Source organism: Psittacula echo (genome assembly GCF_963264785.1).
Source record: "Psittacula echo genome assembly, chromosome: 7".
Classification (NCBI taxonomy): Eukaryota; Metazoa; Chordata; class Aves; order Psittaciformes; family Psittacidae; genus Psittacula; species Psittacula echo.
Window position 1 is genome coordinate 35,402,087 of NC_137740.1, and position 24,706 is coordinate 35,426,792.

The 24,706-nt window shown below is 39.8% G+C and overlaps 1 protein-coding gene across 1 annotated transcript in view; it reads right to left on the reverse strand.

Annotated features, from left to right (window-relative positions):
• The window catches only part of LOC308224258 (uncharacterized protein), a gene marked incomplete at both ends in the record, with an annotated part of 205,342 nt that overhangs the window by 176,488 nt on the left and 4,148 nt on the right, over window positions 1–24,706 (reverse strand). Inside the window, 3 exons of the mRNA XM_080624010.1 lie at window positions 12,231–12,335; window positions 13,775–13,884; window positions 14,533–14,667. Coding sequence (XP_080480136.1) covers window positions 12,231–12,335; window positions 13,775–13,884; window positions 14,533–14,667 — 350 coding nt within the window. The remainder of the gene's footprint in view (window positions 1–12,230; window positions 12,336–13,774; window positions 13,885–14,532; window positions 14,668–24,706) is intronic.

Consider the following 24,706-nt stretch of genomic DNA (forward strand, 5'->3'; position numbering starts at 1 on the left):
CCTCACTTCTGTAAGAAACGTTGCAATGACAGTGCCTCAAGAACATTCCATGGGAGTAAAAGCAATCAGCAACAACATGCTAGAGTAATGCTGCTGAAGTAGAAAGCAACAGTCAATTGAGCTTTGTGAAGAGTTGTCATTATTTGTACCTCTTTGGAAACACATGACAGTGTAATCACTTCCAAGGATGGGTAAGATAACACAACCGAAGACAGAAGTGCCTGACCTCTGACTCCAAGCACAAGAAGGTTAAAGAAAGGTGAGAGCTATCTGTTGAGATAAGAATGAGATGCATAGCAACAATCTCTGCTGGATATTCTGCCAAATCACTTAAAACCCTAGGTTACCTAGATAATTTCAATATAGGGGTTTGTCGTGGTTTAAGCCCAGGCCGTAAATTAGAACCACGCGGTCTACTTCCCCCCACCCCAACCACCTTTCTTCCCTCCACTCCTGGAGGGACGGGGAGGAGAATCAAAAGAATGCAGCTCCCACAGGTTGAGATAAGAACAGTTTAATAACTAAGGTATAACACAAATCACTACTGCTACCACCAATAATAATAATGATAAAGGAATTAACAAGGAAGAGAATACAACCGCTCACCAACCGGTACCTCACCCCCACCCTGCAGTGTTCCAGCCCTTCCAGGCGACTCTCTGTTCTACATCCTGGGCATGACATGCTGTGGTATGGAATACCTCTTTGGCTAGTTTGGGTCAGGTGTCCTGTCTCTGCTTCCTCCCGGCTTCTCCTTCCCCCTGGCAGAGCATGAGACTCACAAAGTCCTTGGTCAGGGTAAACATTCTGACCAGCAACTGAAAACATCAGCTTTATCAGTATTATTCCCAGGCCGAAAGTCAAAACCACAGCACTGCACCAGCTACTAAGAAGGAGCAAAACTGAATGCTGCTGCTGAACCCAGGACAGGGTTACCTACAGATCTACATAAAAACTGCATTAACTGAGTGCTGGGAAAAGTCTAAACACAGTACCATGGGCTATTTAAACTCACCTGTATTACCTGACCTAATTGACTGTGATCTAGCTCAGATACCTCTGCACTGCACTGAAGCAGACAGGTTGAATACCCAAATAAATTTGCCCACAGTCACAGAGACCTGCAGGAGTCATGAAATAGAATCCAGATGTTTCTAGAGACTCAAGGTCTGCTCACCTGCCTTTTGATAGGAAGGGAGGGAAATAAAATGTACCTGCAAGCATCTCTGTGCTATGTTCATCTTTTCTCTGGTTTACTATCACATTTCCTGAACCAACATCACACAAATGCTAGTAGCTAAAAAGCAAGTTTTCTTCCATTACCTTTTCTAGGAAGGAAAAAGTAAAGAGCCTTTTGTACCAAACACAGTAAGAATGAATATGCTCTCAAGTGGTTATTCTTAGGTTCATTTGCTTTTGACATATTTGTTTGCTGTTTCACTCCTGTCGTCTGTCTACTTGTCGCTCTGTAATAATGGCTGTGAAGCCCAGGCACTCAAAAGCATTTCAGCAAGATGGGCTGATTATTATATCCTGTCATATCTAGGCAAGAGACAGGCTTGGTTTTTAAATCAGTGTTTTACCATTCCCATATTAAAGTGAAAAAGCTTTTATTCCTCCTAGCCTTTCAGTGGCTACTTAAAAGAGCTTTTTGATCTGTAGAGGTTCATATCTCATCAATGCTGAAAGGTGTTACTATAGACGATGCCGGCAAAAACTAAGTGTGTGTCAAGAGGGAATTGAACACAGGAGAATGGCCAAAGAAGAAAGAATGGAAAGGCTGAAGGAAGCTATGATTTTGGGTTGGGTTTTTTGAATCCTTCCTAGGATCTTGCTTGCTGAAATAAAAACTGGAAATAATCTCTGAATCAACTGTTATCAATCATTAGGACAGATAATGCCATTAATCTAACTTTACATAGCTTGGATACATAGATTATACATAGCTTGGACCTTTTGCAGTGTTTTGTGCACTATGTTTGTCTTTTGCAAGTCTCTGCATAGGAGAACTGCATAGAAGAACATTCAACTGATCTTTCCCAGGAGTTTCCAATCAGCTCCAGCTCTGTGACGTTTTATATTTAGGTCCAACATTTGATTTGTATTAATTTATGACTACATATGTCTGTAATTTATTATTCAAATCACAATCTCTTTCAAGTGTCAGGATACCTATCAGTTGCCATCAAAGTGCAGAATACAGGAGACAGATTAGAGAAAGGTGTATTACCATGAGAACAAACCCAGAAGGCATTATTCAATGACAGCAGACAACTGTTTTGATAGACCTACAGGTAGAGGTTGGCATTTTCGTAGAAACGGATTTGTGTTTTGCCTTTTTTATTTGGTTGGTTGGTTGGTTTGTTGGGTTTTTTTGTTTATTTGTTTTAATACTTACAATACTTTGTTGGTTTTGGTTTTTTTGTTTGCTTGCTTGCTTTTTCTTTTAAAACATTTAAGAATCTAATGTGAAATTTATATGCTACATTGAGGCTTGGAGGATGTGTGGGGAAGAAGAATTAACCACTGTATATTTGTTTCTCAGGTTTTCAAGGCAATCAATCACTGAAGTGCTGAAGGTCTCCAACTACCCAGTGAGACCAGAACCTGCTAAAAGGTTATGTCAGAAGACTTTACCATGGCTAAAATTTCATTAAAGTTGAGAAACCAATTATGGACTGAATGAACAAGACTCAGCATTTATCTCTTCCCTCTTGCTTCTGCAAGGGCCAAAACCAGATTTGTAGATTTTGTGAGGCTTTGCAGCCCCAATCTGAGGCAGAAATAGGCAGTGCCGATAGCAGCTCCCAAGGTCACCAAGAAGCAGATCACACAAGCAGCACAGGAATGAATGCAGCAGTGATAGCAGAACACCAATTTAACCCTGACAACTCTAAGCTGACAGAGGCTGATGATATACATGATTATACCAAGAAATACAAAGGCTGAATTTGGTACAAACTCACCTGATGCCAGTATGCTACAGACAGTATCAAGCAAGGTGAAAATACACATACTAAGAGGACTAACACCCTAGTAACAAAGGTATCTTCATATGAAATAAGACACTGATTTTTAGTTAATGAGGGGAAATCTGAAAATGTTATCCTGATTTTAGACTGAGCAGATTTCTAGATCTACTTCTGGGTTAGCTTTCTTGCCTACAGGACCACTCTACATGAGTTAAACATACAACTTGCCATGCCATACAAATATGCATCTAGCAGTTTTATCAAGGGCAGAGTTGGCTAGACAACTGAAGTGGGACTTTAAATCAAAAAACATTTAAAATAAGTTAAACAATGAGGATTTTTCAAATGCATCTTAAGTAGTAGAGCACACTTAGCACTAAATAAAAATCACCTGAAACAGGCTTTGAAACAGTTTTAAAGGAACTGTAAAACCTTCAGTGTTGGAATGACATACAGAAAGGACAAATACTGGATTCTCAGGTCACTTCATCTAAATCAAGGGCTTCTGCATTTGCAATATGCCCTATTTATATTAAGGTTGTTTGAAGTCTAGACTGCCTGCTATTTCATTGAACTAAAGCAATTTGCTTTAGAACTGGCTGAGATGTCTGCACTGTCTACTTCCTTAACAACACCAAGCATTAGTTGCTGGCTACAACCAGCCTGCCACATAAGAAGCCAGTAAAGCACCATCACACGGAACTGCCTCATGCTGCTCATCTCTCCTGTGCGGTTCACACATGACAAACAGAAAGGAAGCGTCATGGTCTACTCTACACTTCTGATGAGATGAAACATGTCAACACACGTTGTTAGCTGTGCTTGTTGTTTAAAACACATTCACATTTTTAAATTTCACTACTTGGAAGGGTTTTGGATACTCTAGTACAACAACACATTACTTTGACAAGTGCTGAAAAAGACACTCATTACCGCAGCCCCTAATGCGGGCACAAGCAGTTGTACAACTTTCAAGAGCATGTACCAAACCAACAGGATGCTCTCAAGCTGTCAGAAGCTCACATGACATTGGTGCTTCCTTCCTACAATACAAAGGACCAAAAGCATCTGCACCTTCGTATTTTCTGTCAGCCAGTGCTTCTTAATCACAAAAACAGAAAAGTATGGTAGCCAAAGAAAAAGTTACAGGGCTGATGGGTCATTTTTCCTGGGAGCTGAAAAGGAGCAGAGAGAGAAGAGCAGGGCCCACGAGGAGCAGAGGATAATCACAAGGTTTCTTTCTACCAGAGAATAGGTACCTGCCTATCCTGAGCAGCCTAATCAGTCGTCTCTGCTTCCCTCGCAATGACTGGCTTGCTAGCTCTTCACTAGTGAGACTGCCATTTGGAGCAGAATGACTGTAGTAAAACAGAAAAAATTCCTGATAATCGTAAAGAGATTACATGCACTACTCTAGAGTAATCTGAATAAATTACCTCTGTATCATCTTCTTCCACCTTCCTACGGGCTAATGAGAATCTTCATGTTAAAAATTTTGTCTTTGGTAAAACTGCATGGCCAAAATATGAATATAAAATTTCATAGCCAAAATATGAAAACAAAATGACAGAACCACTGGCAATAATGAAAGCCTTTCTATCAGCAACACTGCTTAAGTACATTAACAACTAATCTATCCTCACAAATACTCAAACATTAGGTAGTTCCACTGGAAAACAAAGATCCATGAAAACTAAAGACATCTCTATGGGTAACAGACCCATGGGAGTTTTAAGCTTGACATTTTAAGGAACCTACAAAGAATGAAAACTTGTAGTACTGTTTCATGGATATATAATGCCCTATAAGGTTTACCTAGGTCTCCATCTCAAAGAAGAAAATATGCATCTCTAGATGAGATCAAAATGGCAGTCAGAAGAATAATCAGAAGTTCTATCAAATGACTTTGCAGGAAAAAATATTTCCTAGAGGAAAATTGAAGAAAATTCTTTTTCACAGTGAATGAGTATTCTGAGTTGCAAGAATATCCGTCCAAATGCCTGCCATTTGACTTAATGGTTAAAAAAAAAAAAAAAAAAGGGGGAAAAAAAAAAAAGGAAAAACCCACAAACAAAAACACCCAAACAAAAAAAAAATACAGCCAAACCTTTAGGTAGTTCTGTAATTTAAACTCTGATCTACTTGGATTAGGAGGTGCTGGCATTTTTGTTTATATAGTTCAACATCTTAATAGCATGTGACCAGAAGTAAGGAAGAGATTGACAGCTAGCCAATAAACTGATGAATATCTTGTAAGCATTTCATTTTAGCTACCCATTCACTGTGCATTTTGCCTCTATATATGCATTCTAATGCTATTACCTTATGTTTAATTATTTAGGTCTCAAAGCACTTTACAAAGGAATGAGCTATCATTATCAACATTCCATATACAAAGAAATTGAGGCATAGCAGTATAACTTGCTAAAAGTTACTGAACTAATATCCAAGGTCAGTGGCAAGCAAAAAGCAAAGTCCTTATCTCAAATATCAGGCAAGCACTGCATTCAGCAGACTACACTGCCTCTCAAGATGTAGAGTTTCCCAAGCATGCTATCTTTAGTCATCCACATAAGGCATTGTAAGAGAATTAATTTAAAATTCCACCTGCATTACAGCCAACATCACATTGTAAAACTGAAATATATTGACACTTAATAATCTGTTGAACACTGGAATACTGTGTTCAGCTTTCTTCAAATAATTAAGCTCAGATGACAAACATCCTGTCATTGTAAGATAACTTCCGTGACAAGTCTGCCTTGGTCATTTCTTACCTACTTCTATCTGTCTTCTGATAACACTCATCTCAGAGATGCTCAATTGCAGTTACTCTTTCCTAATTACGGTAGCCTCTTACAAAGCCTTTGTAACACTTGTATTTTGTTTCAGTCATGAAATTCTAAAGCCTATTCAGTTCTCATTCTTGTTTTCACTTGAATTATTAAAAACAGCAGGAGGCACTTGGTAAAACCTGTAATAATTTGAGGTTTGATTTTAAGAATCAAAACTAGATCTTCATTTTAAATTGAACAACTTTATGTACACAAGGAGTAAATAAAGGTACTCTTTGTTTGTAGAATGTGGCATGCTTTCACTAGCTGCATATCCAACTACAAGTCTCAGGGCCAAATTAAACAAGCTGAATGAAGTTAATTTACTTTGATGTCCAGCTCAGCTGGCTAGCAGGCCTTGAACAAGATCACCAGCACAACTAATGAATAACAATGAAACCAGCACTGCAGCAGATTTGATTCTTGGCAGTGGGTTTTACCATTTCTCTTTTCTGTTACATGCATTTCCTCCCCTTCACTGGGCTCAAGAGAAATGGGAATCTCAACTCTCAAGCAAGTAAAGAAATATAGAAAGAAATACAGCTTGCAAGTTTACATCGTAATTGATGTAAGTCTATTATCACAAGACAAATTGCAGCAGACAATGTAAGAGACAGCTCAATCTGTTACTGAATCCTTGTAATGGCTATATGAAGAGCTCGACCATTTCACCCATAAATCTTTCCTCTAACTTTTTACTTCTGCTTGTGAGGGTAAAATAATAAAACTATGGAGTACTATGGAGTACAGTGTGGAAGCAATGCAGCAATACATTTCTAGTCACAATTACCTAAAGTTCATTACAGGACTCATAATATTGTGCTGCAGGTTGCTAAAGCACGATATGATAAAGTTGTTAGATGCAATCACGCCAATTGTGAAAAATTATCTCAGCTGCAGATTGCTATGATGCGCTGGGCTGTTATACGTCATGCTCAATGATCCATATCAAACTTTCTGCATGACAGACCAGGACAAAGCATGTAGCAACTTGATTTGCAGGAGGCTGGCCTACCTGCTAACTTTATGGCAAATATAAAGGTGACAAACAGAAAAAAAATTAGATTAGGAATGTATGCTCCCATTTATCTTTTAGAGTAACTGACTTCGATAATATTTTTATAACAGTTTCTTGTCTATTGTCTGTGGATCAAAGTGCCCAGCAGGGAGATCATGAGAGCCACTTCACAAGTGAAACTTCAAATTAGCTGTCACTACTGAATGACAGAAACAGAAAAAGGAGGCTTGAGAGGGGAGCTATAAAATGGAATACATAGAACAATTTTGCTCAAATGAGTGTACATATAGTTGGGAAATGCTCACGGTTCCTCCTCTGCCAAGAGATTAACAGGGGCCACAACACCAAGAGCGATGGAAACCAAGATTACAACCAAGGAATGCCTGATGGCCAGCTTTTGGCCAGAAGTTTGTGGTCTCATATGCAGTTAGAGCTTCCCTTTCCTTGTAAAGCCCCCAAAAGGACTACCTGAACGCTCCTCTACCAAAGACTCAATTGAGGAATGCAGGTGAGAGATAGAAGTGTGCCTCTGTACCACAGTGCCCTCTGACAGCTTCATACATTACAGTATAATCTTTTCCACTAAAATTTTATAGCACACGTTCCAAGATCATAAACCATGGTTTTCCTGGCACCCACCTGTTCCTCAAAGCAAAAGATGCTGGTAGGAGAGATTCCTTTTCCTTTGGGTTAAGTATTGGAAAGAAAACAGTTTATTTACAGTCAGGCTGCACAGACAAGGGGGCAGGAGGAGACAGACTAAACTGCTAAGATATTACTGCTAAGTAATGCATTCACATTAAATTCAAGCCGATTTACAAGAGCAATATTCCAACATCAGACAGAAAAACAGTCTATAGCTTCTGATTCCTCAGTACATTTTCTTTAGTTCTGCTTAGAACAAATACAATACAAACCTCACCAAGATCTAACTGGAGATGCCTGCAACAGTTAAAGAGGCCTTACACTCTAAAGTTACCTTGTTTTTGTGAGGTAGGTGAATTGTCCATGAAAGTAGGTTTTTCCCTTCAGAATTTAATTTATAAACTTACCCCTGCCAGACTGCAATAGAAGCAACTCTATAAACCTGAAAATTATGACTACTGATATTCCATTCAAACCTCAGGAATCAATAGAAAGCAGACAAATCACGAAAATAAAAATCTACCCAACTGCAAAAACCAAGAATTTCAGAATACCTCACAGTGGTTTTAGTACCTGCAGTCACCAACCTGTGACATAGAGGCCACACAATCTCATTTCAATTTGAAAATCTGACCTGTGTTATCCACATGTCACACCCACATAATCTGCCTCTTAGAAATGCCTTAGTGCTGTAGGTATTAGCAAGAAACAGGAGACTCAAACTAGCAAAGACTGTTTAGAATTTGCTGAGACTTACATTGTATTTGGCAAAAGCTTATTATATGGGCTCCTTAGAGATCCTGATCCTACTTACCTTGAACCAGCAGCTTTACTGTAAGTCAATAACAAAGTAACCTGCAGTGGTGTCACCCTGGTTCATATCAAGTGACATACATAAGCTTGTTTCTATGGTTAGTAAAGAAAAACACAATTACACCATCTCCCTTAGAACGTGCTCAACTGAACTCATGTCTGAAGGCAGATATTGGCACACTGTGGTCTGATGTGAGTAGAAGTTTCCTTGTAAAGAGCTCTGCATTTTATTTAAATGCTTCGTTACAGTGAAAGATGTCATCTATGACTAGGCATGAATAAATAAAATAAATGAATAAGCCACAAAGCTGTTGCAACATTTAAACATCTTTAAACTAGATGTGTTGGGGGAGGGGGGCATTGTTTCATCCCAACACACCCAGTCAGTTGCCAGCACCTATAATAAATGCTCGGAGCGATGCAGAGATATTCCAGCCGCTCCAGCCAATGAGCCGGCTTCATTTGGAGCTCGGCTCAGATGCCTCTATACAAACGCCCATAGCATGGGGAACAAACAAGAGGAATTAGAGATGTGTGCACATCTACGGGAGTATGATATAGTAGGCATCACAGAAACATGGTGGGATGGCTCCTGCGACTGGAGTGTTGGAATGGAAGGTTACAGGCTCTATAGAAAAGACAGGCCTGGCAGGCGGGGAGGGGGAGTTGCTATTTATGTTAGGGATAGGCTGGAGAGTATGGAACTGTGTCTGGGGACGGGTGAGCAGTCGACAGAGAGTTTGTGGGTCAGGGTTAAAGGGAGAACAGCTACAGGGGACATTACTGTGGGGATCTGTTACAGACCACCTGATCAAGAGGAATCTGCGGATGAAGCACTTTGCAGACAGATAGGAACAGCCTCACGCTTGCAGGCCCTTGTTCTCATGGGGGACTTCAACCACCCTGACATCTGCTGGAGTGAAGGTATGGCCCAGCACAAGCAACCCAGGAGGTTCCTCGATTGTGTGGAAGACAACTTCCTTCTGCAAGTAATAGAGGAGCCGACAAGGAGAGGTGCCATGCTTGACCTCGTGCTCACCAACAGGGAAGGGTTTGCTGGAAATGTGATGCTCCAGGGCAGCCTTGGATGCAGCGACCACGAGATGGCCGAGTTTGAGATCCTCAGGACAGTGAGAAGAGCATGCAGCAAGCTCACGGCCCTGGACTTCAAGAGAGCAGACTTTGGCCTCTTCAGGAACCTGCTTAATAAGGTTCCATGGGATACAGCCCTAGAGGGCAGGGGGGCCCAAGATTGTTGGTTGTTACTCAAGGATCACCTGCTCCAAGCTCAGGAGAAAAAAAAAGTGCAGCAGTCACGTGAAGTTCCCGACGACTGGAAAAAGGGAAATATAACCCCCATTTTCAAGAAGGGGAAAATGGATGACCCAGGGAACTACAGACCAGTCAGTCTCACCTCTGTGCCTGGCAAAATCTTGGAGCAGATTCTCCTGGAAGGCATGCTAAGGCACATGAAAAACAAGGAGGTGGTTGGTGACAGCCAGCATGGCTTCACTTAAGGGGAAATGCTGCCTGACCAATTTGGTGGCTTTCTATGATGGGGCTATGGAACTGATGGACAGGGGCAGAGCAGTTGACGTCATCTACCTGGACTTGTGCAAAGCGCTCGACACTGTCCCACATGACATCCTTGTCTCTAAATTGGAGAGACATCAATTTGATGGGTGGACCCCTCGGTGGATAAAGAACTGGCTGGATGGCCACATGCAAAGAGTTGTGGTCAATGGCTCAATGTCCAGCTGGAGACCAGTAACGAGTGGTGTCCCTCAAGGATCGGTGTTGGGACCGGTCTTGTTCAACATCTTTGTCGGTGACATGGACAGTGGGATTGAGTGCGCCCTCAGCAAGTTTGCCAATGACACCAAGCTGCGTGGTTCGGTTGATGAGCTGGAGGGAAGGGATGCCATCCAGAGGGACCTCGACACGCTTGTGAGGAGGGCTGATGCCAACCTGATGAAGTTTAACCATGCCAAGTGCAAGGTCCTACACCTGGATCAGAGCAATCCCAGGCACACCTACAGGTTGGGCAGAGAAGAGATTCAGAGCAGCCCTCCTCAGAAGGCCTTGGGGGTGTTGGTCAATGAGAAAATGAACATGAGCCGGCTTCAGTGTGCACTTGCAGCCCAGAAAGCCAACCATATCCTGGGCTGCATCAAAAGCAGCGTGACCAGCAGGTCAAAGGAGGTGATCCTGCCCCTCTACTCTGCTCTCGTGAGACCTCACTTGGAGTATTGTGTGCAGTTCTGGTGTCCTCAACATCAAAAGGACATGGAACTGTTGGAACAAGTCCAGAGGAGGGCTACGAGGATGATCAGGGGTCTGGATCACCTCCCGTATGAAGAGAGGCTGAGAAAGCAGGGGCTCTTCAGCCTGGAGAAGAGAAGGCTGCATGGAGACCTCATAGCAGCCTTCCAGTATCTGAAGGGGGCCTACAAGGATGCTGGAGATGGACTCTTCATCAGGGACTGTAGTGACAGGACAAGGGGTAATGGGTTAAAACTTAAACAGGGGAAGTTTAGATTGGATCTAAGGAAGAAATTCTTTCCTGTGATGGTGATGAGGCACTGGAATGGGTTGCCCAGGGAGGTTGTGAATGCTCCATCCTTGGCGGTGTTCAAGGCCAGGTTGGATGAGGCCCTGGGGGGCATGGTTTAGTGTGAGGTGTCCCTGCCCATGGCAGGGGGTTGGAACTAGATGATCTTAAGGTCCTTTCCAACCCTAACTATTCTATGATTCTATGAACATTTGTTGACTTTTTACATTTCCCACTTACCATGCCTGCTGCAACTCCAGCTGCTTTATACCTTTACTGAGGGAGGCTGCTACCCATTCAGACCCATCTGCTTTGGTGCGGTGAGCCCACACTATCACATAAGCTTTGGTGGAGCCCAGAGATCAGAATATGACAAAGGTTATGAAACAAGCATGATAGAAGCCACATATCAAGTACAGAGCTTAGCTTTTTAGCTCTTGAAGGGATCGTTGTAAACAGTTACGTTCCTTCCAACTTATACTTCATGACAGATGGGGCAGGTGAGGATGTGAACATATGGGAATTTAAAAGTGAAAGACCTAAATATTCAAAAATACGCCTTTCTTTGAAAGAAACACAATGTGCTTCAGCTGAAAAGGAAATTATTTTCCTAATACAAAAGAAGTCCTTTGTCCCAGTCACAGCCTACTCTGAGGGAATGACTTTTTCCTCCTCCCATAAGAAGCCAGATGGATACAGTTCTGTAATTTTAGAGAGCTTTACACAATATGTGATCATCTTATTCCACATAAATTACAAGACAACCTATTGTGGGTTTATTAGATTATGAACCAGCATATGAGAGAAAGATTCCCACTAAGAGTGGGTGACAGTATAAGTTCATAGAATTTAGTCTATAATAAGCTAGAACATAGTTACTGAAATGAAATAGTGGTGCATGAGTTATTTCAAGAATACTAGGAAATATTTGCTAGTGATCTGTAAAAATCAGCCTTCTTACTTACAGATGCACCTAAAAGAACCATGAAAAAATACACTGTTCATTTGTTGCATTTTTTTTATACCTGCTGTCCAAGCTGTTTTGACTCAATTTATTCTCACAAAGGTAAAAAGCAATGCAGAGAAACTTAGCAAGAGCATCATGAGAACATCCAAGTTCAGAAGCAATAGAAAGATTTTCCTGCTGACATTCAATGGTATTATCCACTACAGAAACTCATCTGATATCAACCAAGTTAAATTTTCTTCTTGCTTTGTTAAAATTCAATACCAAACAAGGCAAATTCTGGAAAATAAGAGAATGACCAAATAACAAGTTAGAGTGCAAAGGCAACTTTAAGTCTACATTAATAAAATGCTCATGCTGTTAACAAATATTGTTAAGCATGCTTTTTACCCAAGCACCAGATGCATTTGAGACATTTAGTTTGACTCACCATACTGGCAGCGAGGACCCTGAAATCCTGCAGGACACTGGCAAACCTGGGACCCTGCTTCCGAACACTTCCCTCCATTGAAACAAGTGCTAACAGTGCACAACACTAGGACACACAAATAAAAAGAAATGAGGGTGGGTGTGTTATTGTTTTTTGTGCCAAGGATCTTTCAGAACTGCCTCTTCCTGTCATAGTCCTGCTGTAACAGGAACTTCCAAATAAGAAGAAATCCAGCTTTTTATTTAAGTGGAGAGGTTAGACTCCAGTAGAACTTATCATCATGGTTGGAGCTATCATGTTGATATGAAGAAATTTAACTTTAAATAAGAAATAACACTAAGATAATGCAGTTTAACCTGAGTATGCTTCAGAGGCCAAAGACAGTTTCTTAGGGCTCAAAGCAATGCCTGAATCCAGTATTAAAGAAGACATGAACTGCCAGAGAACAATGCAGCAATGGTTAAGAAACATCGGTGTACTAAAAGATGTTATATATGTCCAAGGGAACTAAAATATCTCCTTTCCTCCAACACCGAACATTATTTATTTACCATAAATTAAATTCAACATACTTGAGCCAAATTTGCAAAGAGTATCAAATATAAAAGACTAATTCAACCTCTTTTGTGCCTTTAAAGAATTCAAAGCAAGCCTGCACTGCCCTTTCAGGAAGAGAAGGATTTTATATTGCTATTGGTGTTCAAATACTTAAAATTCCTTTACACCAGAGATTAAAATAGAGATTGTAAACATCTCTTACAGACTTCTTACAACTAAACAGGTGCACACAAAATATGTAGATTCAGCCTGAAACTAACAGGAATACCTCTTAGACTTTTTTAAAAACAAAGAGACAAACATAAAAGCAAGCTTTCTGAGTGTATGCCTCGAGTTGGTATGAAGATTAAAAGATAGAGGAACAGATGCTAACTTTCAAACAGAAAATACAATTACTGACAAAACAGAAACAAAACTAAACACCAAGTAGATTGCTATCTTCTACTCACTGTTAACAGTGTCTAAATTGCATCCTTATCATTAAAATTAAATTCCATCTTTCAGAAAAACATCCAGTCATGATTAAAAATTACTGATAGGAACAGGTTCTCAGATGGAGGACCCTAGTGTAGAAACACAATTGCTTCAATGGCAACAGCAGCAGTGAAAAAGCCAAAACCAGTTAGACTCTGCAGTGAGTGCTACGTCCAAGAAACAAATGCGTTACAGCAGATTTCTTTGCATAATTTGGCTAACAGCAATAAATTTGGTTGGCCTGTCAAAATCAGGCTGGCACAAAAATGCTGCAAGAAATATAATAAAAAATTCAGTTTCCACTGTTTAGAGATACTTGGTACTTCTGCCTATGACAGCTTTTGTATTTTAAAATGAAGTTTTCTTCCCATCAATAGCTTGCCTCCTTTTAACTGGAAATCTCAGTTACAAATAGCAAGAAACAAACCCCAGCTTTCTAGAACTGAGCATAGGAAAGTAAAACCTAAGCATTTCACCTCTGTTGGTTTGTCAGAGTTTTGCCATCAACTTACAGTGCAAACAGCCAGGTTCATTGTCATGTTGGACCCATCCAGGGCAGCACTTATAGACAGTCTGACGCTCCAATCTGTAAACCTGCTTGTAAATTGTGTAGTACCCAGACCTTTAAAGAGAGTAAGTTTAAGAGAACATTCAACTTCTATTCCAGTTATTTTCATCTCATCAGGTATAAAATGTACTTATGTAATATTTACTATACCTTTTTTTCAGCCGCTAACAGTAGTTGTTAAAAATGAAACACATAGTAAAACACATCCTGATAACATCCAATGCTGTATTATGTCATGTCCACGTATTTTCTGATTAATTTGTATTCAGGGTAGTCAAAGGTGAGTAATTTTGGTTTATAATCAATTTGGGGTTTAGTCGTTGGGGGAGTCAGATCTAACATCACCTCTAAGCATGACAGAAATCAAAAAATTGAACTTCTTTCTAAGTAGATAACTTGACAGCTAGACTTGACCTGAAAAAGACAGGAACATTTTCCAGTAATACATAATTGTGATCTAAAGCTAGCCAAGAAGTTCATGACACACCCAAAACACACACACAAAAAAAAAAAAAAAAAAAAGCTGCATTTTCTACTCAGTAATAACAAAGTAAAACCTCAGCAGGACACCAACCACATACAGAACTACATCACACATCTCTGATGAAGTATTTTACAACTTCCCTCACAAAAACAAAGTTATAAAGAACTTGCATTAAGCTCAGTAACAGAATCAATTTATAATTACAGATAATGGACTACCTTCTCTCATAGCTGGTACACCACCTCCTCCTTGTGCAACCTTGCTTCCACATCTTCACCATTCGACTAAAGGCTTGGACACATGGCTGTGGGTGTCCTACCAGCACCAACTCAAACACTGGACAGACATTTGGCCTTGAGGGAAAGAAAGATATACTTTATTATTTCTAGCACAAAATTTAGAAGTCTAGAGAAATACACAAAATCATGTTGTGTCTTACATTTAATAAAATCTGAAACAGGTTTTTAAATTGCTATTTAAAAACACCCTAGTTCTATGACTTTTTTCACTTTGACCTGATCAAACAGCCACCTTGCTAAAAATCCAGTATTGATAAACAACTGACAAATCATGATCCAATGACTTCAGAATGGCAAATGGTCCACAGGTATTAATGAAGCCAAGATTTCAGTAATGTATTGGTTGTACAAGTCATGAGCACAAACACGTCCTGCTGGCAATTTTTACATGAATGGCCCAGCTAGGAAAACACAACTGTACGCTGTTCCCAGAAAATAAGTTCAAGCGTTAAAGGAGGATTTGACTGACAACCCGGCAGGTGCTCTTTGCTGTCCCTCAGAAACGCTGATCTACAGCAACTCTTTCAGATGAGGTACTGCCTGACAAAGGATGGTGCCTCGCAAGCTGAGGAGCAGATGACTGAGGCTAGGGAGCTTGAGAGGCTCTCCCTACACTAAGACCACTGCAAGTCCCACCACTAGGTCTTGTACATGCAACAGCCCCTATTTCAGTTGACATGTGAGGGCAGGAATCAAAGACTTGGCAACTATAGGCACTGACCTCCACAGCTCAAAGCTACTGAATAGCTAACATACATACACAATGAAAATACAGTGCCTGCCTTATAAACAGTACACAAATATACAATGAAACTCAGGCTCCATACAAGTCAATGGAAGATTTACACTGGATTCAAGGGCAGATGAGATTTATCTAATCTAAACTATTTGTTACAGCAAATTCATATTCTGTAAGAGCACCTCTCTGCTATCAGCCCCCTCAGGGAAGCACATGTAATTTGTAACAGGAAGTGTGTTGTTCTCTGCTGATTATTTCTAAAACAAGAAGACCAAAATAAAAGCACTGCTTTGTAGGATGGCATGTAATCTTCATCCTGCTACCCAGCCCTAGTTAGAAAAATGGTAGGATTTCAGGAGGCATGGAGGGTAAAAAAAAAAAAAAAAAAAAAAAATTTACATGTTGATGGTTTTGCAAAGTTTCTGTCAGCATTATTACAATTTCTTTGCCGTGCTGTAATTTAGGAAATGCAGTATGCCAGATAATAACTGCATAAAACTTGCAAGGTCTACCTGAAGCTACCGAACATGGTGCGGTTTGTCGTTATCTTTTAAGGCAGGAGCCTTCTGTAACAACAATGAAAGTCAGTGATTTTTAGTAGGCTACAGATTTTTAACATAATTAAATCATGAATTCCCCAAGACAGCCTGTTCTAGTTGGTGAGGCTTTGCAAATTTAAGCATGGGGGCTAAAAACAGGGCCCTTGCATACCCACTCTGGTAAATGGTAAACAACATTGAACAGTTGCATCACAGTGGCCAGCAGACAAGTCCTTCCCCAGATTTACATTTGAGCCCCTCTTCAGGCCAGAAAGTAACAAAGAGGAACACACTTGTTTCCTCTGTCAGTCATCAGAGGTATGAATGTGAGCCTGTGATAGAAGACAGGAGAGGTTTTTTTGCATTAATAAGAAAGAACTGTTCTGGCCCAACAGCTACCCGGCAGTTAAGGTTACCATTAGTTACATTAGATATTGTTAATAATTCTTTCAAGCTTTATAGTGTTTTTTTTATCTCAGAGGCCCAAAGTACTTTACACCTCCCTATGACGCCTGAACACCATGCAACTTAGCCTTTCTAATAAAAAAGTAAGTTTTTCATCTGCAGGTCTTCAGGTAATTTAAATTAAGCCTGTGCAGCACAGGAAAATATGGTAAACATGGTCATTTTTACTGCTGAGCTAAATACTCAGAAGAAATCCTGCCTGTCTACATCAAGTCCACTTCATGATATTCCCAGAACTGTGCAGAAGATACTCAGCACTTGCAGATGCCAGTCATGCAAATCACACACAGGATGAGAAACCCAGCCAGGTCTTCAAACATAGTACAGCTCTCCCCAGCTAAAGATAATACCCAAGACACCCACCTCAGCATAACAAGGACCTTCACTCAACAAGGACACTTAAGTTGGATACTTAAGTAGAGAAAAAAAAAAAAAGAGATTTAAAAATCAACCAACCATCCCCCAAGGAATTCCAGGTAGCCTACTTAAAATAAGTTCTAAAAAGAAGGTTCACAACTATATACTCTGGTTGTCTTATCTCACCAGCACAAAAACATTAGTACTAGAAAATACCCTGACAAAAGTTGATTTCTTAGAATCATGGAATGGTTTGGGTTGGAAGGGACCTTAAAGCTCACCCAGTTCCAGTTCCCTGCCATGGGCAGGGACACCTTCCACTAGACCAGGTTGCTTCAAGCCCCATCCAACCTGGCCTTAAACATTGTCAGGGATGGGGCAATCACAGCTTCTCTGAGCAACCCGTTCCAGTGCCTCGCTGCCCTCACAGCTAAGAAGTTCTTCCTAATACTTAATTTAAATATACCCTCTTTCAGTTTAAAGACATTCCCCCTTATCCTATCCCTACATGCCCTTGTAAAAAGCCCCCTACCAGCATTCTTGTTTCCTGAACTTGAATGCCTATTTCTCCCAGGCTTTGGAGGAACTGCTCATCTCTATCATCCTAAAGCACACTTTCAGTGGACATCCCTCCCACATTGCTTCATATTCTGTCTCCACCACTCAGTCCATTTTTATATTGTTCCTTATTTGCCATTCCTTGAGTTTGCCCTAACTGCAGTTGCCAACACCGTGAAGCAAGACAGAAGACAGTAGCACTGTAGTTCCAAATAGCCTTAAATTCCTCCAGAAACCACCCTTGCTCCATGTTCCCATGTCATCTCCATTACCTAACAATCCTTCCCACATGTCTCAGCTACCCCTTCCTCTCATATTTCATCACCATTTAACATATTTAGCTTAAGTTCAGAGCTATTGTTCCGAAACCATTCATAGTGCAGTCTGCCATTTGTTTCACATCCAAAGGAGATCTTTGTACTCTCAAAATCTTGTCTGCTTTTTTCCATTACGTCAGTTGGTCTAATAAAACCCTTGCTTTACTTAGCAACCATGCCTCACTTAGCAGGCTTTTTAAAATGACTCTCCCTCTAGTGAACAGAACATCATGTACTGATAATTCATGCATATCTCCTTTTATTAGAATTGCCTAAAACTTTCCAGATAAAGGTACATTCATATGCATTGCTTTTCCACAAATAAAAGAGAGAAGCTGACAATTGTTGCAATTGACAATACGAGCCCATCCTACAAATACTTACTCATGTGATATTGCCATGTTTCCAGGAATAGCTGTATTGACTTCTATGATATAGTTAATAGCAACAAATGACACTCAGAACAAAACAAGCCAGCAGCATAAAGTCATATGTTTATTAAGATTCATTCAAAGTAAGCCATTCCTCCTAGATGCCCTTGGGATAATTTAAAGGCAGATATCAAAACCTCTCCTACACTATAATTAAATTGCAGCAATTGCATAACATGTAATCCTCTGCTGGCAAAGCTGGGAAATAAAACATGCTCTCTCCAACAATTAGCCATCCTCACAACTCCCACACACATTCAACACACCAGTTTTTAAGCCATCTGACTCACTGCTCTGACACGCTACCTATAAACTTGAGAAGAGTTTCTTGAACAAGACTACAGCTATTGAAAACAGTTTTGTATTATGGCATTTTATTAATTGGAGGACATCTAAGACTGATTTGAAATCTCAAGTGGATGTAATGGTATATTTAGAGGAAGAAATGTCTACTCCCATGCCCTTTGCATTCAGAAAATATTTCTTAATGGGAGCTTAAGTGTTAAAACAAGCACAATACACAAATGCATATTATGTTCCATGATTTGATTGATATACCAGCCCCGTAAAACCTTTTTATACTGATGCTCTCTGTTAGCCAAGACTAACATGAAGGCTATTATTAGCTTGTCAGTCTGACTCAGGCAAGCCAGAAAGCTCTCTCTTAATATTTGCATTAGGACACTGCACTTTAAACAAAGACACCCTACACAGCCCCAGCTCAAGATTCAAGATTCTAATGAACAGATAATTAGACCAACATGAAGCAGGAGCAGCCTTGGCTAATCATATGGCTGTGATCCCTGTGAACCACTGCACAAGAGAAAAAGTTCAGAGAAAATTAAAAATAACTCCAGGCAGGATATAATTCATTCCTGTGTTTAGAATTTTAAAAGGAGTTTGCATCTTCACACACACACAAAAAAAAAAGTCAAAATAGCACCCACAGAAGTTTATTAAATACAAAGATGGCAAATCTGGCTCAGGAAGTCTATGAGCCTCAGGTTCTGAGGCTGAGGCAATTATTCAGGCAAAGACTTGCTGCATGCCCACCCCTTGGCTTGCTCTCCTCACCAGCCATTTCCTGCCCATTCCAGTAAGCAGTCCACAAGCTGAGTGGACTCTGATCTCAATCACCCAGCACCTGGACATACATACAGCATCCTTGAAGTCCTCCAAATCACTGGCAATTGTAGTCATTTATCCTGACCTGCAGCCCTACATCTTCCACCTCAAGCTGTCACCACCAGTATCACCTCAACTGAGCTCCCCAAGAAGTTATTGTAGCCTTCCCACTACTCATAGCAAGAAAATACACAATACAAACAGCCTGTTTACAGTGTCCCAAGTGAGGCTGTTGGCAGTTTTATCCTTTTCCAGGATTCTGCAAGTCTGAGAAGGACATCAGTGTAGCTAGGTCTTTTACACACACTCGCCAGAGCATAAATGATTTTATATAGCAATAGATGACCTCTCATGAAGAAGTGCACATGGTTTTTGTGTAACAAAGGAGAAGACAGTTACAGGTCCAGGCCATCTGAAGCAGAGAGGCAGCTTTCTGCACATACTCCTGGCACACGTGGTCCAAAAGGGGCAACCAGAGGTGAGGACATGGGAAGTTAACTGAACACATACGAGGTAGACAAGGAACAGCTCACCATTTCAAGAGGTCCCTCATATCTCTATGACGGGGGTATTTTGTTATTCTGCTTAGCATGGGCCCAACACCTGGCTCTCTGACAAAGTAAATCAAATTCAAACCACCTTTTTCCAGCTCAAATCAAGAGGCTAAAGGTAGGTAGATTTAACGGGAGACAGAGAGAAAGAGAGTGAGCAAACACACATCAAGATATTCCCAAGGGTTTATTTCAACAGCACAAACTTTAAATCAAAACTTTAATGTATAAGCATGAAAGCATGATTTGGCTGTCTGATTTTAGGTCTTTCCACAGAGACTAAGTGAATGACACCACTTCTACGCTAAGCCAGAAGGCTGTTAACATCTTCTGAAAAATTATATGTTGTAGCCTGCACTGCCTCAGCTGAAGAATCTGCAGCACGAACGCTGTCGATCTTCCCATGAAACAGTCAATAGATGAAATCTGTCGTAAGTGACTTGCCAGAATTCTGTATTTTCAAAACTAATTGGTCGGGGCTCTTTTCCTTTATGTCGTTGTTAAAAGCTTAGAAAAGCACAGTCTACATGCTTTCCCAGCTTCAGTTTGAAAAGATCAAATAAGAACTTTCCTTAAGGAAAGTAAGATTACCGTCAGGGCTAAATTATCTACTCCTGCGATGACAATGGTTTTGCTCCAGAGATACACTAATGTTGATCAGAACACAGTTGTACATTTCTACAATGGGTTTGGCTAGAACTGTCTCAGAGTATAAAATTGTCTGAATCTCCTCATACCTCCAACTACCCAAGCAGAACATCCCCAGCTTCTTATTAAAGAGACCTCTAGAAAGGCAGGTTGGCACCATGCACAAACATGCTACACTGTTGGAGAGAACTGGTTAGCAACATGATGTTATATGCAAACAACATATCAATTAGTTTGCTATAAGTAACATCTCAAGTGGAAAGGAAAGAAAAGCAAGTTTTATCTGAACACAAAAAAGTCAAATTAAGAAATAGGACACAGAAACAAAAGATCCAAAGGACAAGTTATCTATATATATACACATACATACGTATAAGCAAAGATAAAGATAAAATTTGTCTCTAGATAAATATTGCTCAACAGCAACAATAATTCACAAAGACTGAAATGACAGAAAAGGCTTTTCTTCCTTTTTAAAATGCCACACTGCCCTTCTACCCTTAATCTATTTTAAGGCTCATTTCCCCACATTTCCCTAATAAAATTAATCAGCCCTACCAGAGACAATTAGGACATCCTGCTCTCTTGACCACTAATCAATCCCTGTTCTCTACCGATCCTGTATCAATATTTGTGATGTTTATATGCCCTCTGGGATACAGCTTGTAAGCACCAAGCTCATTTAGATTAGATCTCATTATCACTACTGTTCTCTGGATCTGTGGAAAAAGGTCCACCACAGAAGGCTCTCCTAAGCCCGCAGGTTACTAATGCACTGCTGTGTCTTATTCACATCCTCTCTCCGATTACACAGTGCAGCTAAATAACATGAGGGTTCTTCCAACCTTTGTGCACTGCATCTAGATTGAGAGCAAATCAATATGAGATGATTAATTACACACTCAGCTATTATAACAACAATAAGATTTTTAGTTCCTACTGCTATTAAAGTGCAGCGTCTGTCATTTAGCTTCTATTTAACTATCATCCTCCCTCCCCCAAGACAGAATAATCTGGTTTGCTTAGCAAGAGAAGCAGAAGACATACAGACACATCCAGACCATTTAACTATGGTTTGCCAGGTCACCTTTTGTTCTGCATTTTAAATGGAGACAATTATTTATTTATTTTAATAGCATCACACAGCCTCAGCCCCCAGAAACATTCAGTTTTATAGTTTCTTCTACTGGCTGATCTCTCCAGGCACTAAGTGGCATCTGTAAGATCAGGAGAGGGAAGCATTAAAGAACACAACCACAAGACAGTAAATGTATTATCACCACTTTAGCACACACCACCAGTAACCTCCAAATACCCGTCCCCATTCAAGCTCAGAGAAGCCTGCATATTACTGAATATGGCTGCTCTGGCATGAGTTTTATTGTAAACAAATAAAATTCACTACCAAAACAATGGTACAATAATTTCAGAGACCACCTGGTATTAACGTCTTCTTACAACCATTATACTCTTTATTGGTAACTTCTGTGCACCTCTACAGATGTCTACACTGGGGTTATTTCTAAGCACATGACTTAAAGAACAGCATCCAGGAGCCTGTCAGCATCACTGCATGTGGTGAGGCCTAGCAAGCCTCACACAGCACTGACAAATCCTTCTAGCACACACACTGCCTTACAGACAATTTAAGCACCTTTGTCCCACGGATCCAACTCTAATGTAATTAGAAAACCATATTGGACGTCACACACAAAGAAGTTAAGAAATAGGTTGCACCTACTCATTGTTAAAAAAAACCAAGTTGTCCAGAATTCAGACAATACCAAGCATTAAAAAATGTGAAATTATAAGAGGAAAGCAAGCATATAGCATCAGTCATCTCTGGATGACATTTCACATTAACTACACCCATTTCAATTACCATTCCATTGCAGAAAAGTATATAACAAAAGTCATCCCAGTAATCTGCCACGTACACACCTCCCCAACTTCTTCTGGCAAGAAGGCACCAGAGGGCCTGATGCTAAAATATTAAAATACAAATTACCAAAAAATGTTACATCATTTGTGTCATAGGGAGAAAAAGCTCATTTTGGTTTTCAGCAAGTGCCATATTGTTTGACAGTGAAACTAGTTAGAAGGTAGCGAAATCCTCAGTTTCAGTTTGGCAACCAGTGTTTAGGAATTGTTCACTGTTTTTCCGGTGTGTCGGATTTTAACAGTTTAGAGCCAAAACCTCTTTTCTTGAAAGCTTACTTTTGAGGTAGCATGCAATATATGCAAGAAAAGTCCCTACATACAAAGGTTTAAAGTGTTAAATATTCCAAGGCTTTTACTGGTACCACTTATGCAAATGCCCATTTGATTATTTTAAAAACATTAAGCAATTTTGGTAGAGCTAAACATTTTCAGTAGTGGTAAACAGGGGAAAAAAACTCAAACATTTGTATCTGAAATATTAGAAACCAATACTGAAGTTCTAAATAACCTACAAGTTCCTCATATTACTTTACAGACAGAAAATAATGGACAGGCCTTGCGTCATGAAGAATACAATTATAAGTGATCAGTTCATGCAACCGTATTTTTCACCATTGATGACGTATCTGTCAGGCAGGGAGAGTGTTAGCAAAAACAAATAGAAGGATAACTCCCAAAGAGTATTATATGGATTGAGGTGTACGAAAGCTCATTTCTTATACAACAATATCGTCACCTGAAAAGACTAGGCCCCAAAATACACAAGTGTTTCATCATTTGATATTCTGTGAGTTATAAAGCAATACAAAGCACCTTACAAAGCCTCCTTCTCCAGCATAGCCTGAGATAGTATATTTTTTAATAATGAATTAATTTGTGTACTTAGAAACACAGTCTGGGCATAGTGTTCCCCATCAAGCAACAATTCGAACCAAGTTCTGCTCTGACTTACAAAGGGAAAGCAGTATGGTGTTTCTACTACAGAATACAAAAAAGAAGTCAGCACTCTTACTAAATAACATTCCCTTTTTCACACACATAAAGGCAAGTATTCACCCATAGGTCAAAGGCACTGAGAAAAATACAGCACACTGCTCAGCTTAAAAAAGCTCAGCCCACATTATTTCCAGAAGCACGCAACTTCTTACACCAAAGGCGTAAAACTCAAGTTTACCTCCAGAACAATCAATGACTAGTTTTAAACCAAGAGCAGCATGGAATCCAAAGTATAAAACCAAGACTACATATGTTCAGTATGCAATTTTAAAATGCTTTGATTTAGCAATAATGAAAGGAAATTTCTTTCTGCTCAGAAATAAAAGCCATAGATTTTAGAGAAGACGTAAGCAATAACAGGCCTGAATTTCAGAAAGAGGAAATCTATTAACTGTGTTCAAAGAGAGAAGGTATTTAATTGGGGAATAACACAAGTCTGCAATATGGTCTGTTAACTCTGAGAGCCAAAGCATTGCTTCCATCAAAGAAGGTGCTGCTGACAAGTCATCCAAAGACTGGGATTTACATTACCAAATAATCTTACCCCTTCTCATCCAGAGTTTTCTTTAAATTTACTAAAAATATTCCATGTTCTCTGCCATATCTAGATCACAGCATATCTAGAACTATGATAAGTAAGCAGCACCAGATATGAACAATGAAGAAAAAAGCTAAAAGGAGAAGCAGGCAATTTTCCTAGTAATCAGAAATACTGCAAACACGCACTAAATGCACGTAATAAATGCATGCATAAATAACTAAACTATATCAGTATTTCATAAAGCAGCACAATTAAACCTAAAGAAACACTGACAAGTTCTCCCCTCTTAGGTTGCATTTTTGAGGAGTAACTTAGGAAGTCAAATCCCGCTAAAAGTGAATGAAAACTGGGGCTTACCTACCTTAAACTTGCAGATTTAAGAATCATACAGTATATATAAGCTATCGTGATTATGGGCAGCAAATGTCTAATCTTCTTGTAAGGCCATTATGAGATACCCGATATGAAAATCTTTTATAAATATTTTATACAGACATTTATAAAACTGGTATTTTACAGTCCATCATGAGATCAAGCTCATCTTTGATAAATACAGCTACTTCAGGCTGTCACACTTTACGATCGTGTATTTTCAGTCTTACAGCTATTTCAGAGTTTAGGAGGAAGTCTTGATTTCATTTTTCCCCTGAAAAGCAGGAGAAATATGTCAGAAATATACATATACTACATATAGCCCTTTTCCATCTGTTAAAAGACTAAATTAAAAATTAATTTTCCTTTAGAAACTCTGAAACAGAGGCTTTAAGTCTAAATTCCAGAAAAATGTGATTCTGTGTTTTAATGCTGACCAGCACGAGCTCTATCTGGTGGCCAGATACTGTAGTGCACAGGCTAGAAAGACATTCATCATGATATTCACGTTCA